This window comes from Galeopterus variegatus, unplaced genomic scaffold (assembly GCF_000696425.1).
Source record: "Galeopterus variegatus unplaced genomic scaffold, G_variegatus-3.0.2 Scaffold241, whole genome shotgun sequence".
NCBI lineage: Eukaryota > Metazoa > Chordata > Mammalia > Dermoptera > Cynocephalidae > Galeopterus > Galeopterus variegatus.
Window position 1 is genome coordinate 362,508 of NW_007726352.1, and position 19,109 is coordinate 381,616.

The window sequence follows — 19,109 nt, forward strand, 5'->3', positions numbered from 1 at the left end:
CAGCCAGTGAGCGGGAACCGGTCTGTATGTGGGATCCGAACCCTCGGGCGGGAGCGCCGCCGCGCTTCCCAAGCGGCGCACTATCCAGTGCGCCACCGGGCCGGCCCCGAGAAACTGGGTCTTGAAGGGACTGGCCTTGGACAGATGGCAAATGGCAGGAAGCTGATGGTGCTGGGCAGTGACTGGGGGTGCACAGAGGGAGGTAGCCTGGGACCAGGCTGATATTACAAATAGTGAACTAGAGGTGGGGGCTGAAAGTCACCCACAGACCAGGCCTCATGAGCTAGTGGAGGGAGGGAAGCAAGGAAGGGGCATCTCACTGGCTCCCACCTGTTGTCTCCACTGGCGGAAGCAGGCCTGGCTGAGTCTCTGCACCAGGAGCCGGGCGGCCAGCCTCTGCAGGAGCTGGGGTGAGAGCAAGTGCACAAGGAGCTGCTGCGTCCTGACCGCAGTCAGGTACCCCACGCCCTGCAACCAAGGTGGTGCCTAACCCACACCACCTGAGGGCAGCCATGGGGTGAGGCTCCTGGCACAAGTGTACTGTCTTCCCATGGCCAGAAGTCCTGGATGATGCCAAGGGCCTCCTGCACAAGTAGGGGGTGTCTAGATAACTCCACAGATCACCCAGTTCTGACAAGCCAGGGCTCAGTGTGATCCAGGTTTCTCTGTGGAGCCCATCCTCCCCAATTCACAGACTGACTTCCCCTCCATTAAACACCCAGAAAGGCTCCTGAAGCCTTGTTCCCACAGCACCCAAACCACCAGGCACCCACACTGGCTGCTTTGAGTTCTGTGAGGAGAGACCCCTTCCCAAGAGGTGTCTCCTTGCCTGGACATGCCCTGCCACAGACTAGGAGCTTGGAGAGTTGCCACCACCTGCCTCACCCTTTTCCTGACACACCCCAGATGGTGTGCCTTCCACCGGGCCACCCCATCCAGCAGCAGCTGCCGGCAGTGGTGCTGGGCTGCCCTCTCCAGCTGGATTCTCTGCTGGGCTGACCTCTGGCTGCGGTCCCGCCAGTGCCGAAACCAGGTCCGGAGACAGCCTAAGGCAGATCCAAGCTTGTAGAATTTCCACAAGCAACTACATAATGGTGAAGGTTTAGAGAGTGGGGAAGGTTGCATGGGGATAGACTTGGGGTGTCCAGCCCACACTTGGTGTAACTACCACACATGGACAGTGACCACTCTCTAAGGACAGCTCTGACCACCATCAGCAACTGCAAACACCCTGGAGACCAGAAGCAGATCTGTTTACTCTTGTACCCCCCAAGAGCCCTCCCAGAGCCACAAGCCTGTCAACAGCCACCACAGGTGAGTCAGGGGCTCCCACAGAGCCACACGCAAGACGTGGCAGAAGGAAAAGACCTCCCATCTGAGGGAGGAGGAGGAGACTGCACTTGTACTGGAGCTTGAAGGAGGAGGCGGCGGCAGCTTTCTTTTACCAGGGAGGAAGCTGCAGCTCAGTCAGAGAAGTCAAACCAGCCCAAGCCACGACTCAGGGGGAGGCACATTGGTCTGCCGGGCTACGTCCGTTGACGCCCTGGGCTCTGCAGGCAGGGGCCGCACCCTGCGTTTTGTTTCTGTGTCACCAGATTCTTCCTTTCATGAATTTTTCTTGGCCACTGAGAGAAGTTTCTTTTTGAGACAACAGAAGAGGGCTGATACTGGGGTACTGATACCAAGATGGGGGATCCCTCTAGGACCCAGCAGGGTGGGCAAGGCAGGCAGCAATCACAAGCTGAAGGACAAGCATGTTAGTGCTACGTGCTAAGGTTTCTGGGGGACTGCTGTAAGCGTATATATCATCTAACTGGATTCCCATGAAAATCCTAAGAGGTAGGTAATATTATCCCCATCTTATAGACGAATAAACTGAGAATCAAAGAAAGGGCCTTGCAGGGGACGGGGCGGGGGGGTCACACAGCCAGGTTGTGACCTCTAGTGTGCACTTTGGACACATTCTGCTTAATGTGTCTTATGACACCTTCCCCTTAGTCCCTCCTCCCCCAGTGCCCTGCCCCACCCTTGGACTTCTAGGGTGTGCCTGGGACTCTGAGGCCTTAATACAAGCTAAGAAATTGTCCCACAGGTCTTTACTACACACCTACTATGTGCATAGTGTCTTGTTGCCCAGTCTCCCAAGTCCCTTATACCATCTGTAACAGACATGGCAGTCCCAGGGCCTGCCACATGCCACCAACCGCTTCTAAGCAAAGTCCTTCAGAGAGAAGCAGCTCAGGCTGCACCTTGAACTTGTCACCTCTAACGTCCCATCATGGCCAGAAAAGGGCACTGTTATGGCAGCTGACCCAAACTAGCTGGTAGCCTCTACAGTGCCAAGTGCAAACACTTTGCCTAAACAGAGGCCAAGGGATGGGCTAAACCCCTCACCTTCTCCCTTGATAAACTAGAAACGCAGCACTGGCTTCTAAGCTGAGGAGTAGCTTGAGGACACGGGAGCACATTCATGATGGAGTAGAGGCAGGAGATCTGACCCCAGGGTTTTGTCCAGAGGACATCAGGGATCTCTGTTCCTCAACATGCACATCAGAGTCAGAACCAAACCAAAGCTGATTGATTTTTGTCCTGGAGCAAACTTATGACAATTTAACAAATGGATAGATTTTCTTTATGGTCGATTTAACACTTCTAATTGTTTTCACGTGCATTTGTATTTGCATTTATTCTTCAGTGTCGGATTCCCCCACTGTGGGGTCCCCTGGCTGTGTTAGGAGACAACTCCCTGTGGGTCTCTTGTGCATCTATGTGTCTCGCAAGCAGAGGCACCGACTCTTGTTGTGGACTGTCTGTATGTTTGTAGAACAGGTAATGAGACTTCCCGAGGCTGATTGAGCAAGTCTCTGGTCCCTGAACATGAAAGGGCCCAACTATGCAAGGAAGTAGGACCCTAACATGACCAAACCCTGCCCTCCCCAACCATCTAGAACTCCTCCATTCCAGCTTTACTTCTTTATTTCTCCATAGATCTCAAGCCTTGGCCACTCATTTTAACACTGACTGGCTGAGAATCAGTTGGGAACAGAATTCTATGATGTATTGAACTGAAGAGTGTTCCCTCCAATCCTCCATTGATGTCCTTCCGGGAACTTCAGAATGTGACCTTATTTAGACATAGGGTCAGTGCAGATGTAATTAATTAAGATTATGTCATACTCAAGCAGAGTGGGTCCTTAATACACTGTGACTGGTTTCCTTATAAGAAGGAACCTAGAGACACAGGAAGAGAACGCCACATGAAGACAGAGGCAGACATCTGAGTGATGCATCTACAAGCCTAGGAATGCCACGGATTGCCAGCAACACCAGAAGCTGAAGAGGCAAGAAGGATCCTCCCCTAGAGCCTTTGGAGGGAACACAGCCCTGAGACACCTGGATTCTAGACTTCTAGCCTCCAGAACTGTGAGAGAATAATTTTCTGTTGTCCTACTTTTTGGTACTGGGAACTAGATGTATGAAGAGAAGACAGAGTCTATGGAGGGCACAGGGAACTCCAAGACAGTTGTGTCTTCACACTCCTCTCCTCAACATGCCTTGCTTTAGGGAGCCCCACTTACCCCTGTCCAGCACCTTCTGGGCCTCCCTGATGGTAGAGTCCTCCTGCTGTTGGTAATATATCTGCACTGATGCAGCCTCCCACCACTGGACCAGGACCTCAGGGCAGACAAGGAACAGAGAGGCAATCACTATACATCCTGACTCCTAGGTTCACCCCAGGTCTGCAATGGCAGCTCCTTGTGAGATGAGGCCAAATGGCTGACATTTGGATTTCATGTTCTAGCAAGCACCTGCCATCTACGTAGACCTCAGGGCAGTAGGACAGAGCACCAGTCCCCTCACAGGAAGACCCAGTATCTCAGGTGCTGGGACTCTTCTATCAGAGGATTTAAACTCATACCATGCCATAAAGAGGAAAGTCATTACATGGGCTTTAATTCTATTATCTGTTAAACGGAATATGTGTTATATGAACTCTTTCATGAGAGATACATATGAAATCACAATAACAAAACATTTTAAAAACAAGTCAGGCAGCCAGGGGAAGCCTAGTGCCTGCTCCACAAACCATCATGAACTCCATTCCCACCAAAAACGCCTCCTCCCTTCCAAGCCCTGAAGCCAAGTAAAGATGCCTGTCCTGCCAAGGCACAGGATGCACAGGCTGGCCTCAGAATTTTCCCAAGAAGAGCCTGGGCCTTGACCAGATGTAATTGTTCCTCCTCCACGGGAAGCTTCAAGGTTGTCAGTACTGGACCCCACTGGCCTTCCAACTGTTGCTGCTCAGGGCTCCTGGCAAACTGCTTTCTTTTAAAACAGCCGCAAGTTCAGGGACTACCTCTGTCATTTCACCTCTGCTTGACTCCTCTCTCTCACGTAACATGTTTTCTTCCCACAGCCACATCCTGCCACCCCTCCCTGCCTCCAGTGCATGGGGCCAGCCCTACCACGTGGCACTTCTCCACAGCCTTCCCAGTCAAGGGAATAAGGTGGTGGTTTGGGGTATTTCCCACTGAAGATGCCCAACGACCTCACATTCCCAGTATGCTCTGTGACTTCCAGAAAGCCTCCATGGCCATGGAACCTGTGAAGCTGATGAGCAGGAGTGAGTGTCCTCTTCTGACAGATAAGGAGACTGAAGCTCAGTGACTTACATGGTTTGTCCCAGTGGAAAATTCCATGTGTAGCAAATACCGTTTGTGATAAGAACTAGTTCACTTACTATGTGCTGTATTTCATTTTAATGGATAATGGTTCAGAAAAAGAAAAACAAAAACACTTGCTCACATGGATCTATGTGTGCATGCTGGAGAAGTTACCCATTTTGGGGGTTCCTTATTTAGTTCAAGTCTCAGGCGCCACCCCCAGTCTCCAACCCTCCTGGGTGACCAGCTTGCCTCCCTATATCTCACCTTGGAACACATGGTCCTTCGGTAGTGAGCACTTGCTAGAGACATTTTTTTGGCTTCATCCACACGGGCCACAGTGTTCTCTCTCCAGCGATGTAACACACCCCTGCAGGTGCACAGGCCAGGGTGAAGGCAGATGACACCAGTATGGAGAGATGTGGGAGGATTCTGTGAATTGCTCCAAGTTCTCCCCCCATTCCTGAGTCAAGGACTCTCCATGCTTAAGATATCTGTTTCCCTGACACCCATGTTTACGTTCTCATCTACATCCAACAAATGCTTGCTGAGCACCTGCTCTGTGCCAGGGCTCAGGGCTCTCTGGGTGAGCCCTGGAGAACTGGCAGAGCACAAGACCAAACACCACATCCTCTGCAGTTTATGTCCTACAGAGAATAAGAGCTGTAACCAAGCAACTGGCAATACAGGTGAGTCACACTGTGATAGGAGAAGTACGGAGAGAGATAAGAGATAGGAAAGCCGGAGCAAAGGCACCTAAACCTCAGGTGTGCTTGCCCAGGGAGTCCCTCCTTCTTATTCTGCTCTGTCTCAAGAGCTGGATGGGCACTTTAAAGGACCCAGAGGAGGGACAGAGGTGATGGAAGTCCATGAGGCCCACTGGCCACAGGAAACCTGGAGTAGCGTGGGCTGAATAAACACAAAGGAGGAAAAAAAGAGAGAATGAGGGAGGCCTACTGGGAAGGAGTGAGCTTAGAGCTTGGCTTAGAACATAGGATGGGCTCATCAGGGAGCCAGGGCCAAAGCTACATATGTGCCTTCCACGGGCTGAGAGATGCAGACGGTCCTAGAGGGCTGAGAGGTGACTCTGGAGAGTCAGTGAAAAGCCAGGAGCCAGGTGGGAGGGGGCTGCCTGGGAACTGATAGGAAAGGGAGTCGCTGCAGCCTCCAGAGCAAGAGAGATGAAATGGTGCCTTGAGAAGCTGACTCTTGCAGGTGTGAAACTGGGAGGGAAAAGCGCTGAGGGGGGGTCCCTCGCAGGCATGCAGGCGAGACCCTGCACACAGCAAGGGTTCAGGACAAATGGAGATGAACCCACGAATGAAGTGCTTGCTATGGACAAACCAAAACTACAACTATGCAGTATGAGGCATCTAGGCCCATCCTCTACCTAGCTCGAGGCAGGACTTCTCAAAACGCCTGGGTCTGGGGGTCTGTTCCTCATTCCTCAGCCTGGGCCCCGGGAGACACTCAGGAGACTCACCGTAGCAGTTGCCTGTTATGCCGGCTCTCCCTGGCTGCCACTTCCTGGAGGACGCTCTGCATCTTCCCCTGGTAAGCCTGTGGGAGATGAGAAGGACTGGAAGCCATCCAGGGACCCCACTTCTCCCTATTCCAAGTAGGTCTCAGAGGTACATTTATAACAGGCTGCCATGCCCAGAGCACTCACAAAGGGTAGGGAGAGGCCAAAAGCCCCTAGTTCCAAGGGCAGCAGACCCTCCCCTCCCCAGTCCACAGGGAGAAGACTGTTTCTTTTTTTTTTTTTTTTTTTGTCTTTTGACTTTTTTCCGTGTCCGGCAACAGATCGCACCCCTCAGTGTTGCCCCCGTACCGGACCGGGGACTGGCAACGGGATTGCAACCCTCGGCGTTGCTCCCGTGCCTCGCTCAGCCAGTGAGCGGGAACCAGTCCGTATGTGGGATCCGAACCCTCGGGCGGGAGCGCTGCCGCGCTTCCCAAGCGGCGCACTATTCAGTGCGCCACCGGGCCGGCCCAGGAGAAGACTGTTTCTGAGACCCTCGCCCAATAAGTCAAACCACTGGACTCTCGGACAAAGGGCCACTTTTCCTGTAAGGCTGTCGCCCACAGACAGCACTTGTTCTCACTTTGCTGAGCAAGGACAGAGGCTGTAAGACCCACTTGCTCTGTTTGAGGCTTGTCAATTACTCTGTTTTGGGAGGGGCAGGAAGAAAAAGGAAGGGAAACAAAATCTTTAGAAATCTCCCCTGCCCCCAGATCTGGAGGGAAGAAGCAGCTCCTACCACCCACTTCTGCAGCACCCTGTGCAGCAAGGTCTGCTGGCAATGCAGGTCTGCGCGCCTCAGCTCCTGCCGTTCAGCTCCCTGGAGGTCCAGGCACTGCAGACAGAGGAGAGGGCAGCTCCAGGGGGCTGAAGGACGAGGTGTGGGGGGGTCCCAGCTCTGCTTCTATTCACACTCCTTCTGTGAAAGCTCGGATAAGGTACTTAACCCTCCTGAGCCTCAGTTTCCTCATCTATAAATATGTACTTTTTAGGGGTCTGTGAGGATAAAATGAGGCAAGTGCCTGATGCAGTAAATCTTTCTCAATGTTAGTTTACACACTTTTACCCTGAGTAGGATTCCTGTAAATGGTTAGATCAGGAATTTTAGATTCAGTAAGTTCAGATAAGTACAACCCAGCACCAAAAAGAACAAGGAATTTTGGGGCTGGCCCGGTGGCACACTGCTACAGTGCGCTGCTTGGGAGTGCGGTGGCGCTCCCGCCGAGGGTTCGGATCCCATGTACAGACCGGGTCCCGCTCACTGGCTGAGCGAGGTGTGGGAGCAACACCGAGGGTTGCGATCCCGTTGCCGGTCCCGGTCCGGTCCGGGCGCGACACTGAGGGTTGCGATCCGTTGCCGGACACGAAAAAAGACAAAAAAAAAAAAAAAGGGAAAGAACAAGGAATTTTGAAACAATCATCTCACAAAACCAAGTTAACACTTCTTCAGGGCCGGCCCGTGGCTCACTCGGTAGAGTGCGGTGCTGATAACACCAAGGCCCTGGGTTCGGATCCCACATAGGGATGGCCGGTTCGCTCACTAGGTGAGCGTGGTGCTGACAACACCAAGTCAAGGGTTAAGATCCCCTTACCGGTCATCTTTAAAAAAAAAAAAACAAACACTTCTTCATCTGCTGCCCATTCTCATCTCTCAGCTCAGAGGCAGGTGGTTTCTGAGGAACCGCCAAGGAGCCCATATGTCTGCTCTGAGTCACGCTGACACGCAGCTCCACCTGTCCAAAAGCCACACTTGGGTGGCGCCCGCGCCAAAGCCTTACCTCCCTCCACCTGTTCCAGGCCCAACGCAGGATCTGTGCCGAGTGGAACTCTGCTGCCCGCATCCTGCCTATCCTCCTGTGGGAGACGGGGAGTTCAGTGCTGTAGCCCAGACCCAGCTAGGGCCCTCTCGATGGGCTCCTCTTTGCAGACCGTGGCCCCTAACAAGTGGTAAAATTTGAGGGGGAGTCGAGACCCCCTATGAAGAGCTGCCAAAGGAGTTGGGCTTTCTCCCAAAAGAGTGCACATATAATCAAATTTTTGCATATAACTTAGCGGGGTTTCAAACTTACTCATGTGCAGGCGTGCTTCAGCCCCTGAATGAAAGGAGGTTAAATGCGGCCAGTCTGAGAGGTAGTGAGATCCTCGGAACACACAGTGGATACAAAAAGCACCAAACAGGACAATCTCTGCAGTGGATACACGGGCTGTCTGCCCTGCCCCCTCTAACAATGTGATGTGGTAAAAGGTGCCACAACCTGTCCAATGGCCACAGCTGCTCGTCCTGAAGTGGTCAGCTATCCTCAAATGGGCCCATCAGTCTATTCTCTGGCCATGGTCACTTCGAATGGGCCCCAACAAGTAAGCAGGATGTAGCCAATGGACAGGACCTCCTGGATCCACAGAGCCCTGTTGTGCCCAGCCAGGTTCCTGAGGCTGGGTGTGCAACAGGGTACTCTAAGATCCTGTTACTACAGCCTTGAATTTACCCAGACTGTTTCAGGTTGAATTTCTGGAACTTACAACCAGAGTCTAGGCTAACACACCCCTCCGGATGGGTATTTGGAGCTGACGGTGCTGCCACTATGGTCAAAGTTGGCCTGGGATGAGAAGAACTTCTAAGGCAGAACTGGCCACTCACTCTGTTCTCTGCCCTTGGGCACTCTGCCTCCAAACGCAGAAAGCGTTCCTGAGCTGCCTGTGGCGGTGGTGGGCACAGGCTACTGCTTGCCATTCCCGCTCCTGGTGATGTGTTGCTACCTGCTGATGCCATGTGGACCAGGACCGATGCAGAACCTGCTGCTCCGCATGAAGGATGGCCTGAGGCAGGGTGGGAGGAAGAAAACAGAACAAATCAACTAGGAGTGAGGTAAAGAAGATGGAAGAATCTACAGGCCAAGAATAATGACAAAGGCAAAAAGAAACGGACATTCAGGAGGTGCCCTAGCCCAGAAGCTGTCCATAAACTCCACTGACAAAGGACATGGATGCCCTGCCCCTGCCTCATGAGTCACAAGCAGGAATCTTTCAGTGTGGGTCTGGTTCTTGTGTGACTTCCTGAGAAAGAAAGGTAGTGAGTGCAAGGGCTTGAAATGGGTCCCACCCCTCCAGGCACCTCTTCAGGGAGAGACACTTACCATTCTCTCTGCCAAGCGATTTTCTCGATGCTGAAACATCTTCTGCCACCAGATAGCAAATACTTGCTTCTCTAATGTCTCCCTTAAAAAAAAAAAAAAAAGAAAGCACTTAAAATAAAACAGAAACTCCAACAGAACTAGAAGCTCCAAATAACTGGATTTTTCCTCTTACACTGTGTTATTATATAAGAGGCGAATAAGTTTAGATGATAGAGAAGAAAAGGAAAGAGAACAGAAGGAAAGCAGACTTCTGTGGACTGAATATCCTCCCCAAATCCATTGAAGCTTGATCCCCATTGCAACAGTGTTAAGAGGGCGGAAAATCAGACTACAGCACTGTTGAATGGTGGGACCTTTAACAGATGGTTGGATCATGAGACTGTGCCTTGTGAATGGATTAGTCCTTCGTGGAGCAATGGGTTAATGGTTTAGTGGGTTGTCGTGCGAGTGGCACTTATAGCTTTTTTTTTTCTTTTGAATTTGTAAGATCTGATCCTTTGCTCAGAATTTTTTTTTTTTTTTTTTTTGGTCGCTGGCTGGTGTGCCATCCTTGCCATGTGATTGGCTGTGTCATCATGGGACCCTGTAAAGAGTTCCCACCCAGAAGAAGGCCCTCACCAGATACACCTCATGGACTGTGGACTTCTCAGCCTCCCAAACAGTAAGAAGTAAATTTCATTTCTTTATAAATTACAGTCTCAGGTATTTTATAGGTATTATAAGCAACAGAAAATGGACTAATACACAGACAATAACCAAAAAACCAAAAACCCAATATTTTCTTTTTTTTTTAAAAGATGACCAGTAGGGCCGGCCCGGTGGCGCACTGCTACAGTGCGCCGCTTGAGAGCGTGATGGCGCTCCCGCCGAGGGTTCGGATCCCACATACAGACCGGTTCCCACTCACTGGCTGAGCGAGGTGCGGGTGCAACACTGAGGGTTGCGATCCCATTGCCGGTCCCGGCCCGGTACAGGCGTGACACTGAGGGTTGCGATCCGTTGCCGGACACGAAAAAAGAAAAAGGAAAAAAAAAAAATAATAAAGAAAAGATGACCAGTAAGGGGATCTTAACCCTTGACTTGGTGTTGTCAGCACTACACTCTCCCAAGTGAGCCATGGGCCAGCCCCTCAAAACCCAACATTTTCTAAGTTATTTTCAGTATCAGCCAAGCCTTTGCACAGTATGAAAAAGACTCACTCTGAGACCCTGATTAATGAGTTCTTCATTAATTCTATATTAAATTAACAACACTGATCAGTGATCATTTGTGAATACCTTTTCAGTGGCTGCTGACCAGCCAGGCTGCTTCTACACCAATCCTTGGGGGACTGTTTAAAAAACAGGGGCCAGTCTGAGTGGAGCCTCCAAGGCTGACTGAGCAGGACTTAGGTGGACCCCAGGAAAGAGCACTTTAAAACTAGTGTTCCAGGTGAACTAGACAGGTAGACAGGTTTGGAAACCACTGCTTTGTCAACTCTGCCTAGGCCTACCTGCTCACTATTAATGACATCAAATCCTGCAAAAGCAGTGCTGGGACAACCGATCAATAGCCACTAAGGGCTCCATATTGGCAAAGTCATGAGGACCTATGCTGGGTGCTAGGGGAGATTGCTCCTCTGGGATTTAACACATGAAGCACATCACTCAAAACAGAGTTCTACTTCCAGCTATCACACAGTCACTGGTCCTTCCTTGACCCATCCTCCAGCCATATATTATAAAATTAGACAAGATATATGAGGCAACTGTTTTCTGGCAGTGGACAACAGGCAGTGCAGATTTTGATGCTTGAGAGATAAAAAACATGCAAGAGGAGCTCCTAGGCCACCCAGGCTTTCTGCCTGAGGGCACTTTCTGGGCAGTGAGAGAGAGGGAGGCCAAGCAGAGTATGACAGTCTCACTGAGCTGAGGAGGCAGGGACTGGATTTCAACACTGCTAAAGGGGCTGGAATGTGGGAGCAGGGTACTGGAAAGGAGGGAGCTGAGCAGAGGGGAATAACCAGAATTTTACTGAGGTTGTCCCAGGTCCTCTGATGATGGCTGCACATGCAGACTCCCTGAGGCTGAACAGAGAGTAGCTGCTGCAGGGCTAAGAGCTGAACAGAGATGCCAGAGGTTGGACAGGACTGGGAGATGGAGTTCTGGCCCACCCAGAGTGGAGAAACCATAAACAAAAGCTGAGATCATTTATCTCCAGTTGACCTGTATTATAAAAACGCTAAAGAATTATCTTCAGGAGGAGGAAAATGATGCAGAAGAAAATGCAAATCTACAGGAAGAAACACAGAACACTGGAAATGGAAAATATGTGGGTAAATATAAAAGACTATATTTTTCTTCTCTTTAATTTTTAAAAAGAATATTGATTGTTTAAAGCAAAAATAATAACACTATATTGTGAGGTAAAATATATGTATAGTAGACATAAAATGACATAGTATGACAACAAATACCATCAAGCATGGGGAGGAAATGGAATTTCACTGTTTTTATGTTCTTACATTTAAAATGAAGTGGTATGTTGATTCTAAACAGAACTGTAATAAGTTAAGGATACATATTGTAATCCCTAGAGCAACAATTAAAAAACTACAAATGATACAAAGCCGAAAAGTCAATGCAGGAAGTAAAATAAAATATAAAAAAACTTTAAATGAACTCTAAACAAGGCAGAAAAAGAGGAAGAAACAAACAAAAAATAGATGTGGACTTTAGCCCAACTATATCAATGATTACACTAAATATAAGTGAACCAAACACTCCAATTAAAAGACAGATTGTCAGACTGGATAAAAAATTAAAACACTATTATATATTGTTTACAGGAGACATGCTTTATTAAATATGCAAGATAAATTGGAAGTAAAAGAGTGGAGAAGTAAGAGTGAGAAACCACACAAACAGTAAACATTTAAAAAAGCTGGTAAGGATATATTAATATAAGTCAAAGTAGACTTTGAGAAAAGAAATATTCCCCAAAATAAAGATATATCAAAATGATAAAAGGTGCAATTAATCATGAAGACATAAAAATCCAAAATGTACATGTACAAATAACACAGTTTCTAAACACATGAAACAACACTGAAAGTTTTACTGAAAGAAACAGACAAATCTATAATCAGTGTTGGATATTTCTAGCACTGCTTTCTAGTAATTGATAGAACAAATAAACCAAAAATTTGTAAAGATATAGAAAATTTGAGGATGATTATCAACCAACTTGATCTAATAGATATTTATAGAACACTACACCCATCAGCTGTGGTATAAACATTCTTCTTAAGTGCACATGGAATGTTCACCAGTATAAACCTCATATATCGATCCATAAAATAAATTTGAATACACAAAAGCTGAACTCATACAATGTTCTCTAGGCCACAGTGGAATTAAATTAGAAATTTAAAATAATAATATATCAAGAAAATTCCTAAATATTTGAACATCAAACAACACACTTCTAAATAAACCATAGGTCAAGGAAGAAATCATAAGGGAAATTAGAATATATTTTAAACTGAATGATAATGAAAATACAACATGTCAGAATTGGTGGAATAAGCTAAAATAGAAGGAAACCCTATATCTCAAAATGCTTATATTAGAAAAGAAAGATTTAAAAATAATCTAACAAAAAAAATTGATGATCTATACTTCCACTTTAAGAAGACAGAAAAAAGGCAAATTAATCCAAAGTAAGTAGAAAGAACTAAAAAATAAAGAGCTAAAATGAATTAATGAAAAGTAAAAAATAAAAAATTTGGCAAAGCAAAAAGTTTGATTTTTAAAAAATGGATAAATCCCTACTAGGCAAGACTAAGTTAAAACAAACAAAAGGAAAAACAAATTAATAAAATCAGGAATGCCAGAGGTTGTATCATTACAGATTCTACAGACATTAAAAAGATAAGGCACCTATGAACAGCTTTTATTTGACAGCTGAGATGAAATTTTAAAATTCCTTGAAAAGCAGAGAGCTTATCAAAATTGACACAAAAATAAATAGAAACTCTTAGTAGCTCTACACCTATTTACAAAATTAAATCTATAGTCAAAAACCTTCCCATATGATGCCAGCCCGTGGCTCACTTGGGAGAGTGTGGTGCTGATAACACCAAGGCCACGAGTTCGGATCCCTATATAGGGATGGCCGGTTAGCTCACTTGGGAGTGCGTGGTGCTGACAACACCAAGTCAAGGGTTAAGATCACCTTACTGGTCATCTTTTAAAAAACAACAACAACAACAACAAAAACAAAAAAAAACAAAAAAAAAAAACCCAAATGGTGCTGGAAAAACCTGATAAACATATAGAAAAAAAAAACCTTGACACCTACTTCACACCACACACACAAAAATAACACAAGATAATCATAGATCAATGTAAGTGTTAAGCCTATAAAGCTTCCAGAGAAAATGTAGGAAAATATTTTTTGAAATCTTGGAGTAGTAAATATTTCTTAGAGAGAATCCCAAAATCACTAAACATAAAAGAAAAAATTGATAAATTGGATTGTATCAAAATCAAATACTTCTCAAATACTGTTAATTTATTTCAAAATATATATAACCAGCTACTTTGCTCTCAATTAAAAAAAAATACAGTCAGAAAATGAAAACGAGAGCTGACTGATTAGCTTAGTTGGTTGGTTAGAACACAGTGTTATAACACTAAAGTAAGGGGATCGGATCCCACTACTGGTAAGCCACCAAAAAAAAAAAAAAAAAAAAAAAAAAAAAAAAAAAAAAAAAAAAAAAAAAAAAAAGAAAGAAAGAAAAGAAAAGAAAGAAAATGAAAACAAAAAGACAAGGCACAGACTGGAAGAAAATATTTCCAATACCAATACATCTATCCAACAAAGGATTTGTATACGGAATACATAAAGAACTTCTGCAAATCAATAATAATTTTTTTGAAAGATACATAACCCTCCATGGGTCCTTCCTAATAAATAAAAGTGAAAAATGAGGGGAAAAAATGAAACAAAAACAAAAGATTTTTTTAAAAAAAGATATATTACCCAATTTTTAAAAAAACTAGGGAAAAGACTCGAACAGATACTTCATAAAAGAAGATACAAATGGTTAAATACATGATAAAGGTCAAAAGAGTCAAATCCTATCTGGGATTCAAAGAATGAAAATCAGCTCAGACTCAAGAGTAAAAACAGCCCTACCATTAATCAGACTGGAAGGACAGATGCAGAAAAAGCCAGTTGCAAAGAAACATTGTTTCTCCCAAGGTCATGTAGCAGTCGTAAAATGCCATAAAGACCCCCTTTCTTTGAGTGATTATTGCTTCTTACCAATGATGTCCCAGGCATGCTTTGCTGTTGTCACTTATTACTGAGGATATCCATGATAGTACTCAACCCCTAGTGAATCCTGGTTTCTCCCAATCATGCCTCAGAAACAGCAACCAATCCAAAACTCATCACTGTTTCTCTATGACCTTGATGGAGGTTGGATGTGTTCTCTCCTCCAAAACTCATGTGGAAGTCTGGCCCTCCCTCTTCACCCCCTCAGCTCACAAGAAGCCTCCCCAGGTACTTCAAAGCTCCCCAGCCACCCTCAGTACTAGCTCTGAGCTCTAAAACTGTGGTTTACATAATTGAGGACAATGGATCTACTCTCTTGAATTGTGTTTCAATTGTTTCTTGTGTATCAGTCTTATCTCTTCACAAAAATTTAAAGCTCCAACAAAGTCATCAAAAAGACCTTCCTTTTGATCAAGTAGAAAGCACCTGGACTTTGGAATCGGAGATGTGAATTTAAACCCTGGCTCTGCCACTTACTGGCTTTAAGTCATTTATCATTTTGAACCTGTTTTCTCAGGACTGCTGTGAGAAGGAAATTATTAGTGAAGATAATGATGTCATAGGAGGAATGAGCTTATATATTTGTTTTCTTTCTTCCATTACACAATGCCCACTGCAGTGGCAGACACACAGTTGGTGATTAATAATTTCCCCATAATGTTCCACCAACATGTAATAAGGACCTGCTGTGGGCAAGTTTGCCCCAGTGGGAGCTAAAAAGATGCAGCTCTGCTCCTTGACCTTTCTAGTTTTGTTTATGACTATAATTTCAAGACTTCAAAAAGCCAGGTCTAGCAGAACAGGAACTGGTTCAGGGAAATCACACTCAAGAATGCCTGCCAAGGTGATACAAGGTCCCACCACACTCTGATCCAGCAAGCTAATGGGCAGCTTTAATGGAGCTCTCAGTGGCTTGTAAAGAGGATAGGGGCATAAAACACAAGCTGTTTTGAAAGCACTTGCACTAAAGATGGACAAAAGTTTTCCCAGGGGAAATACTGGCTTTTTATCCTGTGAGATGAAATCAATGAGCCCACATTATTGAAGAACCAGAGCCTGAGGGGCTGGGAGGGTGAAAAGCAAAGCAAATGAGCTATGTGTTCAGCAGAGTTAGACTGGACGCCTGCCCCAGTGCAGATAGGAGCTGCAAACCATACCTGTGAAAACGTGTTGCTCTTGCATCGAGGACACTTTCCTTCTGGTGCCATCGCCAAAGTATATTCCATGCATGGAAGGTAGCAGTCAGGGTTCTCTGCTGGAAATGACCATCTGCTCTGGCCTGTAGCAGCTAAAGTAAAGCAACAAATTGCTTTTGTACTTTAATTTTTACCTTTCAGGGTCACACTCTTGAGGGAGGATTGCTTCTTATACAGTAACATTCAGGAAAAGATGAAAATCATAATTTTTGATCTTTGCCAATATGCTACATGAAAAATATGATAGATGAAAAATTTTCACTTCTTTAATTAAAAGCGGGTTAAGTATCTCTTCATATATACACATACACATACACACATACTTTTATATATATTTATCTAAAGTTTTTTTCCTATGGCTAAGATTTTCATACCCATTGCCTGTTTACTATCAGTATTCAACCAACTCAATGACATATATGGGCTGTTTGAACCTTAAAAAATTTATTAGTTCTTTGTCATGTGTGTTATAAATATAAATATTATTCCCATCCTATAATATGTCTTTTGATTATGTTTATAGAGTTTATTTGCCATACAGATTATTTTATATATATTTTTTTGATGGTTAGCCAGTATGGGCATCTGAACCCGTGACCTCAGTGTTATAAGGCTACACTCTAACCAACTGAGCTACCCAGCCAGCCTTTATGTAATTATTAAAGGCTACCATTTCACTGTGGGAAGACAGACAACTGACATAGGAATATATATACCTCCATGATCCAAAATTTTGGGGGGAAAAAGCATATATGCATGTATAGAGACTTTAAAAACACGGCTGTAGGTACTTTGATCCTCCTTCATTAAGAAGTGGTCTATGTCCCCTCCCTTGACTCTGGATGGAACAGTGGCTGCTTTGACCAATACAGCATGTTGACAGTGACAATATGTGACTTCCAACGCTACATAAAGGGCCATACAGATTCTTCCTCATTCACTGGAACACTCACTATTAAGCCCTGATGTCTGATTACCCCAAAGCCACCATGCTGTAAGAAAGCCCAAGGGCCGACCCTGTGGCTCACTCAGGAGAGTGCAGTGCTGGGAGTGCAGTGGCGCTGGGAGCACCGAGGCCGCGGGTTCAGATCCTATATAGGGATAGCCAGTGCGCTCACTGGCTGAGCATGGTGCGGGCGACACCAAGCCAAGGATTACGATCCCCTTACTGGTCACAAAAAAAAAAAAAGAGAGAGCCCAAGCCTCACAGAGAGGCCATATATAGGCTCCCTGATTAACACCCTCAGCTGAGCCCAGTCTTTAAGTCATTCAGTCCAATAACTAGACCTGTGTGTGAAGAAACTTCTAGATGATTCCAACGCCCTGCCATTAGAATCTTCCTAGCTGAAGTCTCAGTAATCATGGAGCAGAGATCAGCCATCCCCACTATGTCCTGTCTCAATTTTAGAACAAAAGAATCCTTAAGCATAATAGAATGGTGGTTGTTTTATGCCACTGAGTTTGGCATGATTTTTTACATGGCAACAGATGATCAGAACAATATGCTTATATGAGTACACAACACTCTACCCACACAGAGGAAAAAAGATGCCAGGTTTACTCACCAAATGTCATCTTAACAGGCAAGACCATGAGGTTATTTTTTTTTCTTTATGTCTTTCTATACTTTCCAAATTTTCTGTAATGTCTATACATTATTTTTCTTTTTACTTTTTATTATGGGCATTTTCATATATAAACAAAAGTAGAAGCAACAGTATAATGAATCCACATGACCCTAACACCTAACTACAACAATTAGCAAACATTTTTCCATTCTGTATATATTGCTTTTTTAATTAAAAATTAGTAAGTTTCGGGCCGGCCCGGTGGCACACTCGGTAGAGTGTGGCGCTTGGGAGTGCGGTGGTGCTCCCACCGAGGGTTCGGATCCCATATAGAGACCGGTCCGCTCACTGGTTGAGCGCGGTGCGGGCGCAACACCAAGGGTTGCGATCCCGTTACCGGTCACGAAAAAAAGACAAAAAGGAAAAAAAAATTAGTAAGTTTATTAGTGATTAGTAAATACATTACTTTTTAAAAAGAAACCCACAATAAATAATATTTTTATTGTCTCCTAAAATAGAAAGAGCTGATGTGCTCTTGGGATACCTATACCAGGAGATGACATATAGATTGTTAGCTAAAGATTTAAAAACAACAACTAACCAGTGCTCTATTTTTCCCTGCTCTGCCTTCAAAAACAGGCCATGCCAGAGCAGTGTGAGAGATAAGAACACTAACCCTGGACTCTCCACCAACACTGGGCCCCTGTGTCAAGGGGAGTTCTCTCTTTCCAGAAGGGAAACGAAAAAGATCCTCTGTTTCCTTTTCATCTTGAATAAACACAACCTTTCAACCCTGGCACTCAGTCTTTTTCTAAAAGGCCTCCCTATATTCTGTTGAGCTTGCATTAAATAAATTTAAGAGAACAGGTCCTTTCACAAACAGGTGCATAATCCAAAGTGATGTTGACGAACGCAGTGAGTGTAAGCATTTCCTAGGTGTGGAAAGCAAGGGTGATACAAAAACAAGCCATACCCTGGGTTACATCCAAACTCCAAAAACTGAGATGATCCTTGGGAGAAACTCTGACATGATCAATGGCAGTTCGTTCGTTTGTTCATTTGTGCATTCATTCATCCAAATATCAGTCGGTACTTACCCTATGCCAAGCATTGTGCTCGGCTAAGAAGAGACAGGCTGGGGCCGGCCCGTGGCTCACTCGGTAGAGTGCGGTGCTGATAACACCAAGGCCCCGGGTTCGGATCCCATATAGGGATGGCCGGTTCGCTCACTGGCTGAGCGTGGTGCTGACTTGGTGTTCCAAGTCAAGGGTTGAGATCCCCTTACCGGTCATCTTTAAAAAAAAAAAAAAAGAAAGAAGAAGAGACAGGCTGTACCCTCAAGGAGCTCACAGCCTGGCAGGAGAGAAAGGCTAGTAAAGCTATGCAAATGGAGGTTGGCTGGGCTGGGGGAGGAGGTAACACCTGAGCTGAAAGGGTAGTAAGGAATAGAGAACTGCAGGTACAGTTGAGAAGCAGGAGAGAAGAGTACATTCAGGGAACTACTCACAGTTTAATTGGACAGAGTACAGTTGTAAAGGAACAGAGTGATAACAGGAAAGGGGAGAGAGACAGGGACTAACTCCCAAAGGAGTTGTATGCCGCACTAAACATTTGGATTCTATCCCAAAACTATGGGGATCCAGCCAAAATCTTTAGGTTTACTTGTTATACTCTAGCAGAAGACGGAGATGGGGGTGGGGAGG

At 45.7% G+C, this 19,109-nt stretch overlaps 1 protein-coding gene across 4 annotated transcripts in view; it reads right to left on the minus strand.

Moving 5' to 3' along the window:
• Window positions 1–19,109, minus strand: part of SFI1 (Sfi1 homolog, spindle assembly associated (yeast)) — a 112,298-nt gene that overhangs the window by 6,008 nt on the left and 87,181 nt on the right. For all 4 annotated transcript variants that reach the window (XM_008566423.1, XM_008566422.1, XM_008566425.1 and 1 more), the window contains 9 exons: window positions 15,800–15,930; window positions 9,321–9,402; window positions 8,825–9,003; window positions 7,965–8,040; window positions 6,148–6,224; window positions 4,932–5,034; window positions 3,579–3,675; window positions 886–1,046; window positions 331–405 (listed from right to left, as the gene is read on the minus strand). In XM_008566423.1, coding sequence (XP_008564645.1) covers window positions 331–405; window positions 886–1,046; window positions 3,579–3,675; window positions 4,932–5,034; window positions 6,148–6,224; window positions 7,965–8,040; window positions 8,825–9,003; window positions 9,321–9,402; window positions 15,800–15,930 — 981 coding nt within the window. The remainder of the gene's footprint in view (window positions 1–330; window positions 406–885; window positions 1,047–3,578; window positions 3,676–4,931; window positions 5,035–6,147; window positions 6,225–7,964; window positions 8,041–8,824; window positions 9,004–9,320; window positions 9,403–15,799; window positions 15,931–19,109) is intronic.